This window comes from Macaca thibetana, chromosome 7 (assembly GCF_024542745.1).
Source record: "Macaca thibetana thibetana isolate TM-01 chromosome 7, ASM2454274v1, whole genome shotgun sequence".
In the NCBI taxonomy this organism is placed as follows: domain Eukaryota; kingdom Metazoa; phylum Chordata; class Mammalia; order Primates; family Cercopithecidae; genus Macaca; species Macaca thibetana.
This window is the reverse complement of record NC_065584.1, coordinates 43,218,696-43,240,481: the sequence shown is the minus strand read 5'-3', so window position 1 is coordinate 43,240,481 and position 21,786 is coordinate 43,218,696. Positions and strand designations below refer to the sequence as shown.

Genomic DNA, 21,786 nt, shown 5'->3' with positions numbered 1-21,786 from the left:
GTCAACATGGCGAAACCCCATCTCTACTAAAAATATAAAAATTAAGCGGCTCAAGCCTGTAATCCCAGTGCTTTGGGAGGCTGAGGTGGGTGGGTCACGAGGTCAGGAGTTTGAGACCAGCCTGGCCAACACGGTGAAACCCCATGTCTACTAAAAATACAAAAAAATTAGCCGGGCATGCTGGTGCATGCCTGTAATCCCAGTTACTTAGGAGGCTGAGGCAGGAGAATTGCTTGAACCCAGGAGGTGGAGGTTGCAGTGAGCCAAGATCACACCACCGCACTCCAGCCTGAGTGACAGAGCGAGACTCCGTCTCAAAAAAAAAAAAAATTGGCTGGGCATGGTGGCGTGCACCTGTAATCCCAGCTACTTGGGAGGCCAAGGTAGGAGAAACTCTTGAACTTGGGAAGTGGAGGTTGCAGTGAGATGAGATCACGCCACTGCACTCCAGCCTGGGCAACAGAGCAAGACTCCATCTCAAAAAAAAAAATTAATACACATGAAAAATCATGTTTTACTATAGCTAAAAAATATATGAACAGGATATAAGAATTGAATAAAAATCAAACATTTGAAAATTATAGGTGAAATGAGTAGGGATTAAAAATAATATGATTATAATTATAGAATGCCTAATGGAACAATTTTATGAACATGCCAAGGATATGCCTAAATAATTGAGATTTTTGTAAGTGATGAGAGAGGAAAAAATAATTTAGATACTATCTTTTATATTCTAAAAAAGTAGGAAGAGAAGCTGGTGGTTGTTGACAACTTTTTCCCTGGTTAAACAATACTTATTCCTCTAAGTCAGTAGTTAAGGAACTTCGTATTTAATAAATTTCTGGAAAATCTCACCCAAAACCAGTTTAACCGTTGTAGTATTTAAATTAAACATAAAACTTGTGTCACTGTTGTTAACAAAAAGCCAAATCACTACCAAAAGAAAAAAATCTGAGTGTATGTGCACACATGGTTGAAAATAAAGAAATCTGGTATACCTAATTTTAACTGGGTTTTTATCATGAATTAAAAGTGAAAACTTTTTTTTTTTTGACATTCATCTATTTTGATCAGTTCCTCAACTTTCCTTACTACTCCCATCTCCTTTGTAACATATGCTTCTCAGTGACAAATGGCCTGTGCTCTCCAGACATCCTAGCATCAACAACTTCTAGGATTGCAGGGTACCAAAACGCTCTGGGGGAACATATGCTTGTAGAATCCCTCCTACATCCTTGATAACCTGAGGTGCACTAAACTGGGGATGATAGCATGAATGCCAGGAAACTAAAGCAAGTAGGGTTATATTTGGTGTTAAGAACTTGAAATTGCATCCCATATTTGGGAACCCATGATCCATCCATCCTAGGGCTGTCAATAACCTCAGCATCCATTTATTTAGCACTCTCTATACTCCGTGAAGTGCTCTACATACATAATTTTAATTAATCCCTACAGCCTTATGAGGTAAGTATCATGCTAATTTTCCAGATGGGGGACTGAGGTTCAGAGAGATTATTTTTCCTAAATCACACAGAAACTATATATATTAGAGCTGGAGTTTGAACCTAGGTTTCTGACTTCTACATTCCTGTACTCCACCTACCAAGAAGTATAAAGAAGGGCCTTTCAGCCTAGGAACACATGTGATAAAGCTCCTATGAGACTGTGCTCCTTGTTCATCTGTCAACTGCTGTGCCTGGTAAGGTGGCTAGTAATAGTGGGTACCCAAGTAACATGCTGAATAATGTGAAAACATGAGTGGAAAACAAAACTTTATTTAAATGGTTGATTAAGAATGATGTTTTAGAAATAAATAAAAAATGCTGTTATTTTTTGATTTTCCTTCATTTAAAACAGTTAGTGGTACTCTCAGCCATTTTGAGGGGCCCATAGTAGGTGCTCAATTAAAAATTAATTTGAATTCAACTTCCACATTTCTGTGTCTGTGACCTTTTCCTCCCTTATTTTCCCTATTCCTGTCCTTTATGTTTTAATCTCCCACCAATCTCCATTTCCTTTTATTGGTTATGAGACTGTTGAGTTGAAGGACTCAAATCATTTGAAAATAAATATTCCCAAGAAAAAGCAGGATAACAGAATAACCAGTTTCCTCTTTTTGCCTTAACAGATGATGTGGATAAGAAATTCATCATTTTAGCCAGGCACGGTGGCTCACACCCATAATCCCAGCACTTTGAGAGGCTGAGTTGGGAGGATTGCTTAAGCCCAGGAGTTTGAGACCAACCCTGGCAACACAGCGAAACCCATCTCTACAAAACTTTAAAAATTAGCTGGGCATGGTGGTGCATGCCTGTAGTCCCAGTTACTTGGGAGTCTGTGGTGAGAGAATTGCTTGAGCCTGGGAGGTCGAGGCCACAGTGAGCCGTGGTTGTGTCACTGCAGTCCAGCCTGGGCAACAGAGCGAGACCCTGTCTTAAAAGATAAATAAATTCATCATATCTTTGACTAATAAGCAGAATAACCCCCTCCCCCAGTTACCATATGTGATTGATTTGATTAAGATTTATAGAGCAATCTAAGTTTGCCTAAAAACAAAAGTTAGTTAATCTAGCCACTTATAATTCAATTTCCCAAAATACCTATGGATTTCTAGGGTAAAGTTATAGAGACAGTTTTACTCATAAAACAAATGAAAGATAATTTCAGGAAATGACACATAGCTGCATAACCACCCTAACCTAGCAGCAAATTTTAAAAAAGGTTATTTAATGGTTTAAGTGAAACAATCTCCCTCAATTTAATATTATTTTAACTTTATGCATCTATTACCTGATTTCTATACTACTATGTTAAACCTACTGCTTTAATGATCTGGCTACCATCTGCCAAATGTCACTTTTCAAGTAAGAACAGAAGAATGACATGGTGAAGATTCTGTGGACAATGTCTATATAATCATTTAAGCGTTAAATATAAACTAAACGACAATAGCAGCTTGTAAATGAATGCCAATTCTGGCCGGAAGCAGTGTCTCAGGTGGCTCACACCTGTAATCCCAGCACTTTGAGAGGGCGAGGCAGGTGAATCACCTGAGTTCAGGAGTTCGAGACCAGCCTGGCTAACCTGATGAAACCCCTCTACTAAAAACACAAAAAATTAGCCGGGAGTGGTGGTGCATGCCTGTAGTCTCACCTACTCTGGAGCCTGAGGCAGGAGAATCGCTTGAACCTGGGAGATGGAGGTTGCACTGAGCTGATATCGTGCCACTGTACTCCAGCCTGGGAGACAGACAGACTCCATCTCAAACAAACAAACAAAAATTTAATGTTAATTTTGAACAAACAATACCACTCACATTTATATGCACACAATTGGTTGAATTTAGCATTAAGAAGTTCAAATCCTACTTAAATTGTTTCCTTATTCAGGAGAACCAAATCACTGTAGTCAATTAGTAGTGTCAAAATTGCTCATTCTTTCCATCAAAATCCACCACAGATCACTAAGGGACAGAAAGCCATTATAATTTCTCATTATCCATCTCAATTGTTGACCAAAAAAGATAGTATTAAGATTACAATTAAATACTTGGCTCTGAACTGAACGTATCAATGTACTAATCATTATTGTATTAAGTGAAAACACAGGAATGTCTAGGGCCAAAGGATGACCAAAATTTAAAAGATTATTTCATATCAGAGTCAGGGATATTAATAATTTTATGTGAGAAAATTTGCAGTTTGTTTTCTCCTTTTTGAGGAAGGAACAGTTATACAGCTTACAAAGCCCCCACTTACTTAAAAAGTTAACGTGTTTTTACTCTCCTTAAACCAACTTCTCATATCAAACACAATCAGGAGAGCTCATTTTTAGATAATAGAAACATTAATTCTAAGCATCCAGATTATGAACCATCTTTTTTTTTTTTTCAAAAGCTTATGCTCCCTGATGTGAGCAAAACATCTTAAGAGAGAATTTATTTTATTAAAAAAAATTTTTTTTTTATTAAGGATCTTATTATGAGGGCAAAGCACTGTTGCCAAAAATACGATTTTACTCAGAATCACTAGGGCAGGTTAGGAGGCTTATAAGCCTAGGAATTTGCAGAAAAACCCCTCCTCTTCTTTTGTGTGTGTATTTGTATGTGTGTGTATGCTTCATTTTCATTTGCAGAGTGGCTGAAGACAGTAAAAAGAATATGAACTTTAAAAAAAATTGTTAGATTTATGTTTCAATCAGAGATTTGTCATTAACAAGTTAAAGTACATTGTAAAATTAATTTATTTGAAGGAAAACACTTCTTAACTGCTTCCTTCCTCCCTACTTTCCTCTACTTGTCTGACCCCTATCTTTTTTTATGTTATATATTTATATGTCCTACTGATAGATTAATAAGAACATCTTATATTTGAACGGTACAAGTTACATTCAGGAAGTAATTAATTTAAATTCTAGGGGCTATGCTTGTGTTTCCATGCTCTGTTCTGTTAACAGTGTGTTGGCCTAGTGCCAAAGCCAAGAAATTCTGATCTAAGAATTATGTTGTATCTTGTAGAGCAGTCAACTTGTAATATTATTTTTCTTGAGTTTTGTCTTTTTCTGTGTGGCAGTGGTGAAATAGGGCCTTCTAAACCTGTGGAGAAGTGAAAGATCTGAATTTGGAGAGGACATGGGGAAGAATCAATCTTCAACAGATAATCTTTAAGTGCAGACCCAGGAATATCAGATCTGAAGTGGCACCATCTTTTCTGTCTTCCTGACAAACTTCATCAGCCCAAAAAGTTCCAGTTGCAAAGATCCAAGAAAACTCAGTAAAGATCACTTTGGAATCACTTTGTTGTAACAAAATTGATTCATGGTGACTCTCTAATATTTGTGTAAATCTGCTAAAGAAAAGTAACTAGAAAATTCATACAACATCAGTGGTTACAGCTATACTAAAATAAAACTTTATATGCTAATTATCTTCAAGGGTCTTTCTAAAATAAAAGGGGTTGTTAGGCTACTGCAAATATAAAGAGACATAATCACAAATCTATTTATATAGATATATATAATTCTAAACTTAAAATCACTAGAATTGTAGCTTAAATATTACGAAATGTACTTAGGCAACTTAAAAAGTTACACCAAAAATCTGTAGTTTAGAGTGTAAGAAGTAATGGGTACAGAGAAAAAAATTTAAGACCAATATTTTAACAGGATAATTTGGTTATTACTCACTATAGTAAAACACTTGCCCTTCTTCCTTTTCCACTGTAAATGCCAGTCACAATCTTGATCATTTATATTAATGAAACTCCTTTTTAAATCTGTTAACTTGAAGGAGAATAGAAGTGGTATTACTTCAATAGTAGTAGATTTCCACAAATCAGACACATTATTTTTTTCTGAACTTGGCAATATAACCTAATAAGGCAGAATTAGTTTCTGTTAAAATACTTATTCTCAATATTTATGTATAAACTATGCTTCTCAGCTTTCAAATTTCAAGATAAAATTTAAGTATTCAATGAAACGATGTTAACAGGTTTTTAAAAATCTTTAATGGAGAAGTTAAATATTTGGTGAGATTTTAGCCTGGCTATAAATGCTTTGTTTTATACATATATATGCACATATACACATTACTTAACCATATGCATTTTATTTCCTTATTCTGAATATACTTGTAGTTTTACTTCTTTCTGTTTATGTACCCAATTCCTTATGATTTTTCTTTTTTACTTTCTTCTGCTGAACACTTACTTTTTAAAAATTTATTTATTTTTTATTATACTTTAAGTTCTAGGGTGCATGTGCACAATGTGCAGGTTTGTTATGTATGTATACATGTGCCATGTTGGTGTGCTGCACCCATTAACTCGTCATTTACATTAGGTACATCTCCTAATGCTATCCCTCCCCACTCCCCCCACCAATTCCTTATGATTATTTTGTTTCTTCTGCAATATCAAGATGTTATATATTTTGAGAAATGCTTATTTTTATGACTATTTATTCCAATGTTTTAACAAGAAGCACAGAGATTTGCAGTATTCTTAATAGTATGTACAGAAGTTACATAATTTAAAAAACCCTCACTATAAAGTAGGATAACTTGAATATTCATTCTAATAATTATACTAAGTGAAAATCTAAGAGTTAATTGCAACGTGATAGTGGGTAGAAAGAAGAGAAAAACCCACTGAAGTGTTCAAATACATGTGAATTCAACTGCTTTAAGAGAAATAAAACAAATAAGCCTAGGGAAGTGTTAGAGTCTAAAAAACCCTAGAGTTAATCTCTTTTGGGAACATGAGGAGGTATACAGAACTGCAGACTTCTAAACATAAGTAGGAAAAAGAAAAATAAAAGAATATTACCAATAATTAACGGTGCCAGATCAAAGGAGTAATAAATCAACAAATAATTTTTGATTGACTGGTGGAATTAGATTTACTAAATAAAAATGGCTTAAATTTTGACTGTACTAACTATAAATGTAATGAATTATAATAATTATAAATGGTATAAATGCATTCTACAATGTGATTATTTTCTGTATTTTAGTATACAGTATAAAATGGAATTATTGGGTTAAAGTACTTTTGTTACATTTTTTAATCCATTGTTTTTACCTAATAAAATTTCCTCCTCTATATTCCAAAGTTAAATTGTCTGTATATTACTTTTATTTATACTGTATTTTTTTCAATCTGGCCATTGAAAAAAATTACTAGTTTTGAAAATTATTAACTCCTTCCATCCTCTAATACCACAATAATAAGTATCTGATATAGCTAAGATGATGTTCTCAGGTAGCTTAAGATGTGCACAAAGAGAATTAACTAAAATTCTCATTGCCAGATCCTGATTTCTTTCAATATAGAAGAATGATCTGTTACTCAGCCTGGAAAGTAGTGGCAAGATTATAGCTCGCTGTAACCTCAGACTCCTGGGTTCAAGGGATCCTCCCACTTTAGCCATCCTAGTAGCTAGGACTATAGATTCCCACCATGATGACTGCTAATTTTTAAAATTTTTTGTCGAGATGGGGTCTCCCTGTGTTGCCCAAGTTGGTCTTGAACTCCTGGGTTCAAGTCATCCTCCTGCCTTGGTCTCCCAAGTGCTGGGATTACAGTTATGAGCCACTGCATCTGGCCTGGGTTTCCTTCTTAATACACAAAGAAATAATTATTTATAAATATCCACTGATAAAGTGTTCAGCTCTTTCGGAGGCTTAATTCATTTTTCAAATAACAAACACAATTTACTGTTCAGAGAAATAACTTATTTGCCAGTATAATTCATTTTTTTTTCAGTTTAAGAATTAAATAAGTATTAACAATAATTGCGTATTGAATCTGATTCTCCAAGTATAGGACAGCCTCACTTCTTCCAGATTATTTCAGTCTCTTCCACAAGGGTCTATAAGGTTAGCACTAAAAGCTGAAGTAGGTACAATTTGTCTGCTATTGTCATAGATTAACTTCTCTTCTGGAAAAAGCCTTCCAGGTTCAGGTCTCTTACCCTTCCATACCAGACATAGAAGTGTCTTACCCCAGCCTACTGTGTATCTACAGCTTAACTGTAACTCCAAGACTGAATTTTTTAAGACTTTAAAGAAACAAATGGCAAGTTTTTTCCTGTAGTGATAGGTGAAGAAATATTTTGGGACACAGCACTTTGTAAGAATTATAAAATGGCAGTATTTATAGAGATCTTTAAGATAATCATTAGTTGAACTTCAGTTTGCTCAAGGGCCCTCAAATGAGAGGCTGTTATTCCATCTTTTCTTCAGGCCAACATTATCTCCTCAAGAAAATCTACAACCTTGTGAAGGTTGTGCCTGTGTAGAGATTGAGAGGATTTTAGGAAAATTCACAAGTTTGGCGTTTTTTTCCCTAGTAATTCTGCAAAAATTTATTATTGCTCAGTCTCCTTAGGGCAGGTCTAATACTCAGGCACATAGTTTTAGGCCATATCTTATTCACCTTTGTATCTCTAGTACAAATATTTTCAGATATGACTTTATTTCAACTTTTGGTCTCTGCAGTGTCATTTAGTACAGAAATATAAGAGGCAGGTAGAGTATCTTCCTACTATAAAGAAAAAAATGAAGTTATTATTTTCAGTTTTTTTGTTAAATAATGTGTCTCAGGTCACTTTTAATAAATACTAAGCTAGTGATTACTACTGCTTTCCAGGCACTCTTCTGGGTGCTAGGAATTAATTACAGAGGATTTGACATATGTTAAAGCTCTTGTTTTTCCCACCATTTAGTCTTGTGGTACCTTAGTCTTTGGATTTAAAAAATACTTTAAAACACCCTAGTATTTATAATCTGCCAAAGAGAGAGTTCACTTGTTGAAAATCAGTAATAATTTCTATGTAAGACTAATAAACTTTGTTTCAACTGTTGATATGGTTTGGCTGTGTCCCCACCCAAATCTCACCTTGAATTGTAGCTCCCATAATTCCCATGTGTTGTGGGAGGGACCTGGTGAAAGATAATTGAATCATGGGGGTGGTTTCTCCCATATTATTCTTGTGGTAGTAAGAGCTGATGGTTTTTATAGGGGAAACCCCTTTCACTTGGTTCTCATTCTCTCTTGCCTGCTGCCATGTAACTGGTGGTAGTGAGTAAGATCTGATTTTTTCTTTTTTTTCGGCATCCAAAATCTTTTTAATAAGAGAGTAGGATCCAAGGTTAGTTTTTGTAGCCTCGGCTGGCCTGTTGGCCTCTGGTGCACTAGAACTTTCACCCCTTGGAGCAGACGTAGGGTTTGGTGTGGCTGTGTGGGGTTCCCGGGCCTTGCTGAAATACTGGTACACCTTTCAGCCCTTGCAAGGACTGGAAAGCAGGACGGTACCACAGCCCTTGGGGGTGTCCAGGGGCAAGATCTGATGGTTTTATAAAGGGAAACCCTTTTGCTTGGTTCTCATTCTCTCTTGCCTGCTGCCATGTAAGATGTGACTTTTTTGCCTTCTGCCATGATTGTGAGGCCTCCCCAGCCATATGGAACTGTGAGTCCACTAAACCTCTTTTTCCTTTATAAATTACCCAGTCTTGGGTGTCTTTATCAGCAGTGTGAAAATGGACTAATATAGCTGTTAATAGTGAAGTTCTCAAAATCAATTGTAAAAGTACAGTAAGGAAACTTAGAAAAATTACTGATAATTCTACCTTCTAGATAACTAATTTTGATGCATTTTAAATCTATATAAGAATATCCTATATATAAGAAGATACAAGTTTCATATATTTTGTTCACTTAATTATACCAAGAAAATTTTCCCATGTCTTTAAAAATCTTGCAGACCATGTTTATGGCTGCATAAGAATTCATCATATGCATGCACTATAATTTAGGTAATCTCTTATTTTTGGATATTTAAACCATTTCCTTTCTATTATCATTAATATAAATAATACTACCTGCATTTTCTATTATTTCCTTAGAATAAATCCCACGATGAGTAATGCTAAATAAAAGGCATGATCATATTTAATGTAAAGAAAAAATATTGGCCAGGTACGGTGGCTCACTACTATAATCCCAGCACTTTGGGAGGCTGAGGCTGGTGGATGGTTTGAGCTCAGGAGTTCGAGGCCAGCCTGACCAACATGGCAAAACCCCATCTCTACAAAAATACAAAAATCAGCTGGGCATGGTGGTGCATGCCTGTAGTCCTAACTACTCCAGAGGCTGAGGTAGGAGGATCGCTTGTGCAAGCTGTGAGCCTGCCACTGCATTCCAGCCTGGGTGACAGAGAAAGTCCCTGTCTCTTATTTATTTTATTTTATTTTATTTTTTGAGACAGAGTCTCGCTTAGTCGCCCAGGCTGGAGTGCAATGGCGCGATCTCGGCTCACTGCAAGCTCCGCCTCCTGGGTTCCCGCCATTCTCCTGCCTCAGCCTCCCGAGTAGCTGGGACTACAGGCGCCCACCGCCTCGCCCGGCTAATTTTTTGCATTTTTAGTAGAGACGGGGTTTCACCGTGTTAGCCCGGATGGTCTCGATCTCCTGACCTCGTGATCCGCCCGCCTCGGCCTCCCAAAGTGCTGGGATTACAGGTGTGAGCCACCGCGCCCGGCCCCTGTCTCTTAAAACAAACAAATAAAAAAAAAAAAACCCAAAATACAAATACAGTGTATTTTTTGGGAAAATCTTAGGATGCCACTTAAACTATGGAACATATGAAACACAAATTAGAGCAGAAAAAAGTCTACACGGCTAATGAAAATGCGGGTATAATTGCTACTGTGGTTTCAGAAAGCTGTGTTAAAGATGAATGTGGTGGTCAGATTGCAAGATGTGTTTTTAATAACTGGGCACAGAGGTAGCACAGTTACTGTGCAAAAGAAACTATTCCTCTGAAGCTCTAATTTTAGTGTTTCTATGTGAGAACCCTGGCCTGCTTGCTCTTTTGCAATCTTGGTTTGCTTGAAGTAAGTGTGTGAGGGCTGACTGAATGCAAGAGATCTAAAGAATTTGTGTTTCTCACATTCTTTTTTCAGTTGTAGCTGAGACTGTATCTCTAAGTCATATATCATCAGTTGTACAAAGAATATGCATTGCTTCCAGCCCACTAATTCCCTCTTTTCTAAAAAAGAAAAGAGAAAAGAAAAACTCAGGCCTGTAATGCCAGCATGTTGGGAGGCCAAGATGGGCAGACAATTTAAAGTCAGGGGTTCAAGACTAGCCTGGCAAACATAGTGAAACCCTGTCTCTACCGAAAATACAAAAATTAGACAGGTGTGCTGGTGCATATAAGTAACCCAGCTATCTGGGAGGGTGAGGCATGAGAATCTCTTGGACCCAGGAGGCAGAGGTTGCAGTGAGCCACTGCACTCCAGCCTGGGAGACAGAACAAGACTCTGTCTCAAAAAACAAATACCCCCCCACCCCGAAACTACACAAAAGACAAGAATTTCCAAGAATAAAATCAAGAGATCTGTACTCACAATTCATGACAGTTTCAATTAGAAAAGTCTGGGTTTTATCCTTATTTTCCTAATATTTTCTTTTCTTTTTTTTTTCTTTTTTTTCTGAGACAGTCTTGCTCTGTTGCCCAGGCTGGAGTGCAGTGGTGTGATCTCAGCTCACTGGAACCTCCACCTCCTGGGTTCAAGCAATTCTCTAGCTCAGCCTCCCAAGTAGCTGGGATTACAGGTGCCCGCCACCACGCCTGGCTAATTTTTGTATTTTTAGTAAAGACAGGGTTTCACCATCTTGGCCAGGTTGGTCTTGAACTCCTGACCTCGTGATCCACCCACCTCGGCCTCCCAAAGTGCTGGGATTACAGGCATGAGCCACCGTGCCCGGCCTTCCTAGTATTTTCTTTAAAAGGTCTCCTTTTTCGAAATTTTTTCAAATTCATGGAAAAGAGGATAGGAATTATGGTTAAAACTAGTACTAACTGATGACACTAACCGATTAATAGCAAATTATGTTCTTAAAAACTGGAAATGATATACACCACTACATAAAATAATCTTAAATGTTCATTGACTGACTTTATAGAATTCTGTCAACGTTACTTTTTGGTCACAGATAACTTCTGGGTTGACAAAAGCTTTTCTTGAGCGCCATTTCATACAGCTTTTACATGGCTGCACATCACTAGCCTGCTTTAAAGGATGGTGCTCCCAGCCCAAAGCCTCAGGAAAAAGACCATGGCCCAGAAAGCTCTGAGATGTATCCTATCCACCCGAAGAGCCTATTGCTTGCCTGTATCCCTCCCTTCCAGTGACACTAATCTTCTGTACAGAAATCCTAGTTCCCCAGCAAACACTGCTCTCATCTTCGCCCATAGGCAATCTATGTAAAGAATGACTTTCCTACTCTTTGCTGGCGAACTTCAGCTCCCGGCTCAGGCATGCCACCTCTTCCAGGTAGCCCTCAGCAACGCACTTTTCCCTCAGCCTGGTTGTGCTCCCTGTGTTCCCATGGCGCTTTGCTTTCAGTGCTTCTCCTAAATTATGTTTACCGCTTTATTAGACTCTCTACCTCTGAAAACCAGGCCATGTCATTTGGTTTTTACTGCCATGTAGTAGGTACCCGTTCAAGCTTGATGGAAGGACATCCCCAGCCTCCCCACACATATTATGTAAAGTGATCGCTGTCTTTGCATCCACCTGGAGACCATTTATTTTATTTTATTTTTTTGAGACGAAGTCTCGTTCTGTCGCCCAGGCTGGAGTGCAGTGGCGCGATCTCGACTCACCGCCTCCCAAGTATCTGGGACTACAGGGCGCGCGCCACCACGCCCAGCTAATTTTTGTATTTTTAGTAGAAACGGCGTTTCGCCATGTTGGCCAGGCTGGCCTCGGAACTCCTGACCTCGTGATCCACCCGCCGCGGCCTTTCAAAGTGCTGAAACTACAGGCATGAGCCTCCGCGCCCGTCCAGGAGCCTATTTATATGGGAGTCTGCTTCTACAGATTATCACCCGGTACCAGGGTATTTTCCAGATCTGTCCTCACATTCGTGTTAAACAGGAGGAAGTGAATCGCGCTCCTTTTCATCTATCTTCTCGGAGGGTTTATGCCTTCAATAGTAACCTCAGCACAGCCAAAGAAAATCATTCCATTCCATTGAGCGGAGTCAGAAACATGACTAGGTCGCGATCACAACCGCGTGTGTGCCAGGGTGACCGAGACTGACTGACTTTATGGTGTTTCAACGTGTGGGTTTTGACTGATTATATTACAGGTTTTTCAGTCAAGAACTCAAAGCAGTGGATAAAGCACTTGCGACCTAAAATAAGCAATGGAATGAACAGGAAGGCGAAACCAGAGTTTAAAGCGGCAGGACAAACAGGAAAAAGAAAGAGTGAGGCAGGAAGCGTTTAAATGTAGGCTCCTCGGAGGACGAGTCGCCGCCACACCCGTCTGCCGTCCCTCCAGCCGCCCTCAGGCGGCGCGGGAAAACGGTCGGCCTCGCCCTGGGCTCAGGTTCTCTCCGCCCGCCAGGCAGTGGGGTTTTTTTGTTTGTTTTGTTGTTGTTGTTTTTGAGACGGAGTCTTGCTCAGTCACCCAGGCTGGAGTGTAGTGGCGCGATCTCGACTCACTGCAACCTCCGCCTCCCGGGTTCAAGCGATTCTCCTGCCTCAGCCTCCCGAGTAGCTGAGACTACAGGCACGTGCCACCACGCCCAGCTAATTTTTGTATTTTCAGTAGAGACGGGTTTCACCTTGTTAGCCAGGATGGTCTCGATCTCTTAACCTTGTGATCCGCCCGCCTCGGCCTCCCAAAGGCTGGCATTACAGCCGTGAGCCACCGCGCCCGGCCCCAGCCAGGCAGTTTTAATCGAGTGCTCACAACCACTGAGACTCAGCGAAGCACGCACTGTAAAATCCCAGGAGGCCGACCGCTGGTTCAAACTTTGTCTTTTATCCCCGTCCAAGAGATCCGCCCTCACCCCCCACCCCAGCCACGCCAACTCCCTATTCCCTCCCCTTGGACGGCGCGGGGGAAAACAAGCTGCTCGAGCCGTAGTTCTTCGGTGCAACCAACTCAGAATGAGTTCCTCCGTCCCTGCGTGCTCAGCGAGTCGGCACCCTAGCACTGAACTGCATTTAAAGCCTCAGGAATTGAGCTAACCCTCCCGGGGGCTTTCCTCACCCGACTCCCCTTCCACGCCTCCTCCCCGTGCCACGCCTCAGTCCGCGCTGCTCACTGGTCGCGTGCCCTGCCAATCCGATGCCCATCGGCTAGGGCAAACACCGCGAAAAAGCGCGTACACCTGGCTCTGGGAGCGCGCGCCCAACGCCCGCCAGCAGCAGGAGGCGCGCGAGGCGCCGCGGCCCCGCGGCCTAGAGTCAGGGAGGAACCTTATTTACATAACGGCCGCCCCTCTCTCTCCTGGCGGGGGCCGGAGTCCCGCCCCTCGTCCAACTTGAAATCTGTTGGGCCACGGGCCAGTCACTCCGACCCAGGCAAGCCTGTGGTGGAGCTGGAAGAGTTTGTGAGGGCGGTCCCGGGAGCGGATTGGGTCTGGGAGCTCCCAGAGGCGGCTATAAGAACCGGGAACTGGGCGCGGAGTGTTGAGAGTTGCTGGTAGTGCCCGTGGTGTCTGGTGGGAGGTGACCGTTAGTTGACTCCGCGGAGTTCATCTCCCTGGTTTCCCCATCCTAACGCCGCTCGCCTTTCAGTCAGGATGTCTGCCCGTGGCCCGGCTATCGGCATCGACCTGGGCACCACCTACTCGTGCGTGGGGGTCTTCCAACATGGCAAGGTGGAGATCATCGCCAACGACCAGGGCAACCGCACCACCCCTAGCTACGTGGCCTTCACGGACACCGAGCGCCTCATCGGCGACGCCGCCAAGAACCAGGTGGCCATGAACCCCACCAACACCATCTTCGACGCCAAGAGGCTTATTGGACGGAAGTTCGAGGATGCCACAGTGCAGTCGGACATGAAACACTGGCCATTCCGGGTGGTGAGTGAGGGAGGCAAGCCCAAAGTGCAAGTGGAGTACAAGGGGGAGACCAAGACCTTCTTCCCGGAGGAGATATCCTCCATGGTCCTCACGAAGATGAAGGAGATCGCAGAAGCCTACCTGGGGGGCAAGGTGCACAGCGCCGTCATAACGGTCCCCGCCTATTTCAACGACTCCCAGCGCCAGGCCACCAAGGACGCTGGCACCATCACGGGGCTCAATGTGCTGCGCATCATCAACGAGCCCACAGCGGCGGCCATCGCCTACGGCCTGGACAAGAAAGGCTGTGCGGGCGGCGAGAAGAACGTGCTCATCTTTGACCTGGGCGGTGGCACCTTCGACGTGTCCATCCTGACCATCGAGGACGGCATCTTCGAGGTGAAGTCCACGGCCGGCGACACTCACCTGGGCGGTGAGGACTTCGACAACCGCATGGTGAGCCACCTGGCGGAGGAGTTCAAGCGCAAGCACAAGAAGGACATTGGGCCTAACAAGCGCGCCGTGAGGCGGCTGCGCACCGCCTGCGAGCGCGCCAAGCGCACCCTGAGCTCGTCCACGCAGGCGAGCATCGAGATCGACTCGCTGTATGAGGGCGTGGACTTCTATACGTCCATCACCCGCGCCCGCTTCGAGGAGCTCAATGCCGACCTCTTTCGCGGGACCCTGGAGCCGGTGGAGAAGGCGCTGCGCGACGCCAAGCTGGACAAGGGCCAGATCCAGGAGATCGTGCTGGTGGGCGGCTCCACTCGTATCCCCAAGATCCAGAAGCTGCTGCAGGATTTCTTCAACGGCAAGGAGCTGAACAAGAGCATCAACCCCGACGAGGCAGTGGCCTATGGCGCCGCGGTGCAGGCGGCCATCCTCATCGGCGACAAATCGGAGAATGTGCAGGACCTGCTGCTACTTGACGTGACCCCGTTGTCGCTGGGCATCGAGACAGCTGGCGGTGTCATGACCCCACTCATCAAGAGGAACACCACGATCCCCACCAAGCAGACGCAGACCTTCACCACCTACTCGGACAATCAGAGCAGCGTGCTGGTGCAGGTATACGAGGGCGAACGGGCCATGACCAAGGACAATAACCTGCTGGGCAAGTTCGACCTGACCGGGATTCCCCCTGCGCCTCGCGGGGTCCCGCAGATCGAGGTCACCTTCGACATTGACGCCAATGGCATCCTTAACGTTACCGCCGCCGACAAGAGCACCGGTAAGGAAAACAAAATCACCATCACCAACGACAAAGGTCGTCTGAGCAAGGACGACATTGACCGAATGGTGCAGGAGGCGGAGCGGTACAAATCGGAAGATGAGGCGAATCGTGACCGAGTCGCAGCCAAAAACGCCCTGGAGTCCTATACCTACAACATCAAGCAGACGGTGGAAGACGAGAAACTGAGGGGCAAGATTAGCGAGCAGGACAAAAACAAGATCCTCGACAAGTGTCAGGAGGTGATCAACTGGCTCGACCGAAACCAGATGGCAGAGAAAGATGAGTATGAACACAAGCAGAAAGAGCTCGAAAGAGTTTGCAACCCCATCATCAGCAAACTTTACCAAGGTGGTCCTGGCGGCGGCAGCGGCGGCGGCGGTTCAGGAGCCTCCGGGGGACCGACTATCGAAGAAGTGGACTAAGCTTGAACTCAAGTCAGCGTAAACCTCTTTGCCTTTCTCTCTCTCTCTCTTTTTTTTTTTTTGTTTCTTTGAAATGTCCTTGTGCCAAGTAGGAGATCTATTGTTGGAAGTCTTTGGTATATGCAAATGAAAGGAGAGGTGCAACAACTTAGTTTAATTATAAAAGGTTAGTTCCAAAGTTTGTTTTTTAAAAACATTATTTGAGGTTTCTCTTTAATGCATTTTGCGTGTTTGCTGACTTGAGCATTTTTGATTAGTTTATGCATGGAGATTCGTTTGAGATGAGAAACCTGAAGTTTGCACACCTGTTCTATAGAAGCTTGGAAACAATAAAATATATAGGAGCTTAAATTGTTTATTTTTATGTACTACTTTAAACTGAACACTGCAGTACTGTTAAGGACAGGTATACTTTTTGCAAACAAATGCATAAATGCAAATGTAAAGTAAAGCTGAAATTGATCTCAAAGTTACTGTCTTGGAGTTTTCAATTTTCCTTCCTTTATATTTTACCCATATTAGTCTTTTAAGATATTAGTATGATGTGAAATTTATCTGACCAATCTTGTTTAATTCCCAGATGAGGGTGCTGCCTTGAATTCCAACAACTTAAGGGGAGAAGAATCTGGGTAAACTTCACCCACCCTTAAATACAGAAACCTGACTGGGGGTCTTCCTAGTGTACCCAAACTCCTACAACTTAAGTGTCCAAATGAAAATTCACCTGAATATTCCAGGAAAATATGAGCTATATTCTGGGGTTAAGTGTAAAATGAGCCTTTAACAAAAACTGGGCAGAAGTTGTCTTATAATTGCCAAAGAAAGTATGGAAACAAGTTAATTTTGTGACATACAGGAGCCTGAAACAAGAGACAGCAGGCAAGCTTTCAAGTGATTTAATAGTGAGTTTAAATTTAGTCAAACTTGTTTAATTTTCTAGTAAAACAGCTCAACTTCTAAGCTTATGGCAAATTCTAATAACATGTTTCCTGCAGTTAGAATTACTTGGGTAGGGAAACACAGATTATTATTTTTTTTTCTGGTTTGGGGATCGTAATGCTTTTGCAATATTTGCCTTAAATCACTACAATAGATTTCTTTTTTAAAAGGCAAACTGTACTAGATAGTCTTGTATTTTGTTAATATACAACTTGTCCATTTTCCTCCATAACCAATTTGAGATTGTTATAGATAGGAATATTGCAACCCTTTGGTGATCCACTATCCTGGACTTAATCTTTAAAATTCACATCCTTCAGAGAAAGGAATTCATTTTTATTTTTTAGTGAAATGACATGACTACTCTTTTCTTACTTTCTTTAAGGAGAACTTGGGAGAAATTCAGTAAAACTAATAGGAAAATGCATAGTTAACCTAATGTTTTTACCACACATAGACATTTTGATATCTTTCCAAATGATATAGGTTTGCTTCATGTTGCTCATAAGACAAGTTATGAAAGCTTTATCTTCAATTTAGTAGTGGACCCATCTATGTCATTCAGAGAGATTAATTTTATGAATAATGGAATGAGTAATAATTTTAAAACTAGGTAAGAAGTTAGCCTAAGAATACTGGCCTTTGGTAATGACCCTTTCATACAAGAGTTGACTCTTAAGTACAGATAAGGTTTTTTTTGTTTTTGTTTTTTCCTTTTTAGCAAGCTTCATTTGGGTAGAGGGGAGGAATATAAATAGCTAACAGTGAAATTCCTTCAAAATAAACTTAAAAACCTTTTTTTTTTTTTTTTTTTTTTAAAGGAAACTGCTTTTTATACTGTGAAAAGCTAAAGGTAACTCCAATTTATCAGTGCTGGTGTCACATTGGTGGAAATTTTTCAGCAACAAGCATTTAATGGTGTTTCATGGACTATAGGCATAAATATGTGACAAACTACTATGGTACTACAAAATCAAGTTAATTGTAGCTTTAGAGTGACGTTTACTGTGAGTTTTACCAAGTACCCATTCTGTTACCCTTTTATTAGTCTTTTATTTGTTGAAAGTGTTCATTCCTTGCTCTAACTTCAAAATACAATGGAGTCCTTCTGTAAATGTAGTTTGGTATGACTCATTTTAGACCTCACTTAAGAGATTAGTTTCTAAAGTATCAGAAAATGACCATTGGTAGTTTTTGATCCTGCGGCCTGGCCTCCGGTAACTTGCTATAATACTAACATCAGTCTGGGCAGATACTTCATTTTCTATTTTGAAAAGTAATTTGTAAAACTCCTAGCATTCTTGAGAGTGTTTCTTATTTAATTCTCTCTTTTCAAATTTACCTAGATTTGCATATTACTAAGATAAAGCCACCTAAGTAGCCATTCACTTTCCAGGGGTCAGTTGAAACTGGTAACCTGATAACTCCTGGGAACTCCTTTGCAGATGTTAGATCAGCCATAGTCAAATAACAGTGGAAAAGTACTTGATGTTAGGATGGGGCTAAATTACAGTTTAAGGAATAACTAGTATCATTTGAACTAAGTAGTGGGTTATGTTGGGGACTAGAGGTCATGACTAAAGCAAATTCAATATATATAGAGAGAGAGCGAGCGAGTGAGAGTGTGTGTTAAGGGACGGAAGAAGTACATTTCTCTGACAGGCACTTATCTAAAATTCTTTTTTTTTTCTTTGAGACGGAGTTTTGCTCTTGTTGCCCAGGCTAGAGTGCAATGACTCGATCTCGGCTCACTGCAACCTTCGCCTCCTGGGTTCAAGCAATTCTCCTGCCTCAGCCTACCAAGTAGCTGGGATTACAGGCATGCACCACCACGCCCGGCTAATTTTGTATCTTTAGTAGAGATGGAGTTTCTCCATGTTTGTCAGGCTGGTCTTGAACTCCCAACCTCAGGTGATCTGCCCACCTTGGCCTCCCCAAGTGCTGGGATTACAGGCATGAGCCACTGCACCCGGCAAAAGCCCAGTATTTATTCTTTTTTTTTTGAGACAGAGTCTTGCTCTGTTGCCTAGGCTGGAGTGCAATGGTGCGATGACTCACTGCAACCTCTGCCTCCCGGGTTCAAGTGATTCTCCCACCTCAGCCTCCCGAATAGCTGGCACTATGTAGTAGAGACAGGGTTTCACCATGTTGACCAGGCTGGTCTGGAGCTCCTGACCTGAAGTGATCTGCTCGCCTTGGCTTCCCAAAGTACTGGGATTACAGGCCTGACTCACCATGCCTGGCCCCAGTGTTTATTCTCGATATAGGCTTTTTTTTTTAGTCAGAGTCTTTTTCTGTCACCCAGACTGGAGTGCAGTGGAACAATCTCGGCTTACTGCAACCTCTGCCTCCTGGGTTCAAGCAATTTGAAGCAGTTCAAACTTAGCCTCTGGAGTTGCTGGGATTACAGGCACCCGCCACCACGCCTGGCTAATTTTTGTATTTTTAGTAGAGACGGGGTTTCACCATGTTGGCCAGGCTGGTCTTGAACTCCTGACGTCAGGTCATCTGCCCGCCTCAGCCTCCCAAAGTGCTGGGATTACAGGCCTGAGCCACCGCACCCAGCCTTGATATAGCTTGATATAGCTTTTGAAATGGAAATACTTTAGGGTATATGCATTTCTGAAATTTAATAGGGTGATGCTTAATGTTGAAATGTCTTTCCCTTAGAACATACCAAGATGTCATAGGCCCTTTCTTCCCCTGTCTTTCAATGTAGATTAGGTTGTCTTTTAATTGAAGGCTTAGTAAATAAACACTCAAAAATGGAGCTGCTCGCCCGGCATGGTGGCTCACGCCTATAATCCCAGCACTTTGGGAGGCCAAAGTGGGCAGATCACTTGAAGTCAGGAGTTCGAGACCAGGCTGGCCAACATGGTGAAACCTTGTCTCTACTAAAAATAGAAAAATCAGCCAGGCATGGTGGCGTGCCCCTGTAGTCCCAGCTACTCGAGAGGCTGAGGCGGGAGAATCGCTTGAGCCTGGGAGGCGGAGGTTGCAGTGAGCGGAGATCAGACTACCGTACTCCAGCCTGGGCGACAGAGTGAGACCCTGTCTCAAAACAAAACAAACGAACAAACAAAAAAACAGGAGCTGCCATCTCTAGATGTATAGTGTCAGGAAAAAAAAAAATTTTTTTTAAAGGAGTTGCTGATTCAAAATTTTGCATTGCTGTTTTCTTCTGTGGAAAGTTAATTTTTTAAGGTAGAATTATAAAACCCTGTCCACTGGCTGGGCTTGGTGGCTCACGTCTGTAATCCCAGCACTTTGGGAGGCCGAGGCAGGCGAATCACGAGGTCAGGAGATCGAGACCATCCTGGCTAACATGATGAAACCCCATCTCTACTAAAAGATACAAAAAATTAGCTGGGCATGGTGGACGTGCCTGTAGTCCCAGCTACTCAGGAGACTGAGGCAGGAGAATGGCGTGAACCCGGGAGGCAGAGCTTGCAGTGAGCTGAGATCGTGCCACCTCTCTTCAACCTGGGCGACAGAACAAGACTGTCTCAAAAAAAATAATAATAATTCTGTCCATTATCTTTTTTATAGAATTAGCATGCATTATATTCAGTTAATGTCTTGGACCTAAAATCTGGGACCAGCAATTTAGTTATATATTATATGCTCTTAGATAGTTATATGACCTTAAGGTTCTCTTAATTAGGCAAAAGAAAATTCCCTCACAGGACACTTGGAGTTATCAAATATTTAGAAGGTACTTTCATCCCTACTTTAAATATCATCAATTGTGTTTTTTTTTATTTAAAGGGAAAATCGTATTTCCAGTTTTAGTTGTGAGTTTCTAATGTCATTTAAAAAGAAACCTAATTGGTGAAAAATGTACCTTAGGAAATAGGTGGGTCACTTTTTAAAATAAGTACTGTAATGATTTAGAGATGTAAAAACAATCTTTTCTTCCTGCTTTTGTTTGGGGTAAAGTGATAGAGAAGTATAAGATTGTCCCTTCGGAGTTACTGAAACTTTCCTTTAAATATTATGTCCCTCTATCATATGCGAAATAAATTCTCCTTTAATTTTTAAGTAGATATTGTTTTGGACTCTCAACTTTTATTTTTACCTAAGTTTTGTACATTAGACATCCTAAGTTTATTCTGTGATAAGATATATAGATCTTAAGTTTTCTATCAGCACTTCTCCACATATTATTGGGATGAACTGAAGAGGTTTACTGACCACTAGTTTGTTCTTCCCGATAATGATTGTGTAGTGATTGGATGCCATCCAGATTCCTTGGTCTTTCTTCATCTTTTCTGGAGCTTTACCTCATTATTTCCCTGTCCTGTCCACCCCAAGTTATGTTCACTACTTGGTGAAAAGCTCTCGGCATATATGGGATATTCTCCTTTTCAAGCGTGTCATCATGTAGTAAGAAAGCCTTGTCTGCAGCCAGTATATAGGTGGGTTTCCATATATCTGGACCAAATGAACAGCTGCCAGAATGGACTCAAGTGAGCAGAACATGAGTCTAGATGATTACTATTTAATTGCTGTAGCCAGAAATTGTGTATTACCAAGCAGTGAGACTGGGAGGGTGGGAACAGAAGAAGCAGTGGGATGCCTACTGACATAATTTAAAAGTTTATGGGAGTATATACCCACTACTTATGAGCCTCTCATGCCAATTACACTGTGGTGATACAAAAGAATATACTAGGCATTCCCAATCATGTTGCATCATCTAGCATTGCTCACTCAGAGCTGGAAGGAAAAAAAAAAATCAACCAGAATCAGCATTATCAACTCAGTTGCAAGAAGGAATTACAAGACATATGATTTGAAAAGTGTAAATGTAA

At 41.5% G+C, this 21,786-nt stretch overlaps 3 protein-coding genes and 1 long non-coding RNA gene across 4 annotated transcripts in view; 3 read left to right on the top strand and 1 right to left on the bottom strand.

Moving 5' to 3' along the window:
* The window catches only part of ZBTB1 (zinc finger and BTB domain containing 1), a 28,652-nt gene extending 22,029 nt beyond the window's left edge, over nucleotides 1-6,623 (top strand). Inside the window, exon 3 of the mRNA XM_050799252.1 lies at nucleotides 4,578-6,623. Coding sequence (XP_050655209.1) covers nucleotides 4,578-4,614 — 37 coding nt within the window. The 3' untranslated portion in view covers nucleotides 4,615-6,623. The remainder of the gene's footprint in view (nucleotides 1-4,577) is intronic.
* Nucleotides 1-21,786, top strand: part of CHURC1 (churchill domain containing 1) — a 476,524-nt gene that overhangs the window by 61,553 nt on the left and 393,185 nt on the right. The window lies entirely within an intron of this gene.
* LOC126959770 (uncharacterized) lies at nucleotides 1,044-13,402 on the bottom strand. Its single transcript, XR_007727648.1, has 4 exons — nucleotides 13,148-13,402; nucleotides 5,191-5,286; nucleotides 3,160-3,267; nucleotides 1,044-2,439 (listed from the first exon to the last, which is right to left on the bottom strand). It is a non-coding gene; the product is annotated as an uncharacterized LOC126959770 (long non-coding RNA).
* Nucleotides 13,735-16,502, top strand: HSPA2 (heat shock protein family A (Hsp70) member 2). Its single transcript, XM_050799253.1, has one exon. The coding sequence runs from the start codon at nucleotides 14,114-14,116 to the stop codon at nucleotides 16,031-16,033; it is 1,920 nt and encodes a 639-aa protein (XP_050655210.1). The 5' UTR covers nucleotides 13,735-14,113; the 3' UTR covers nucleotides 16,034-16,502.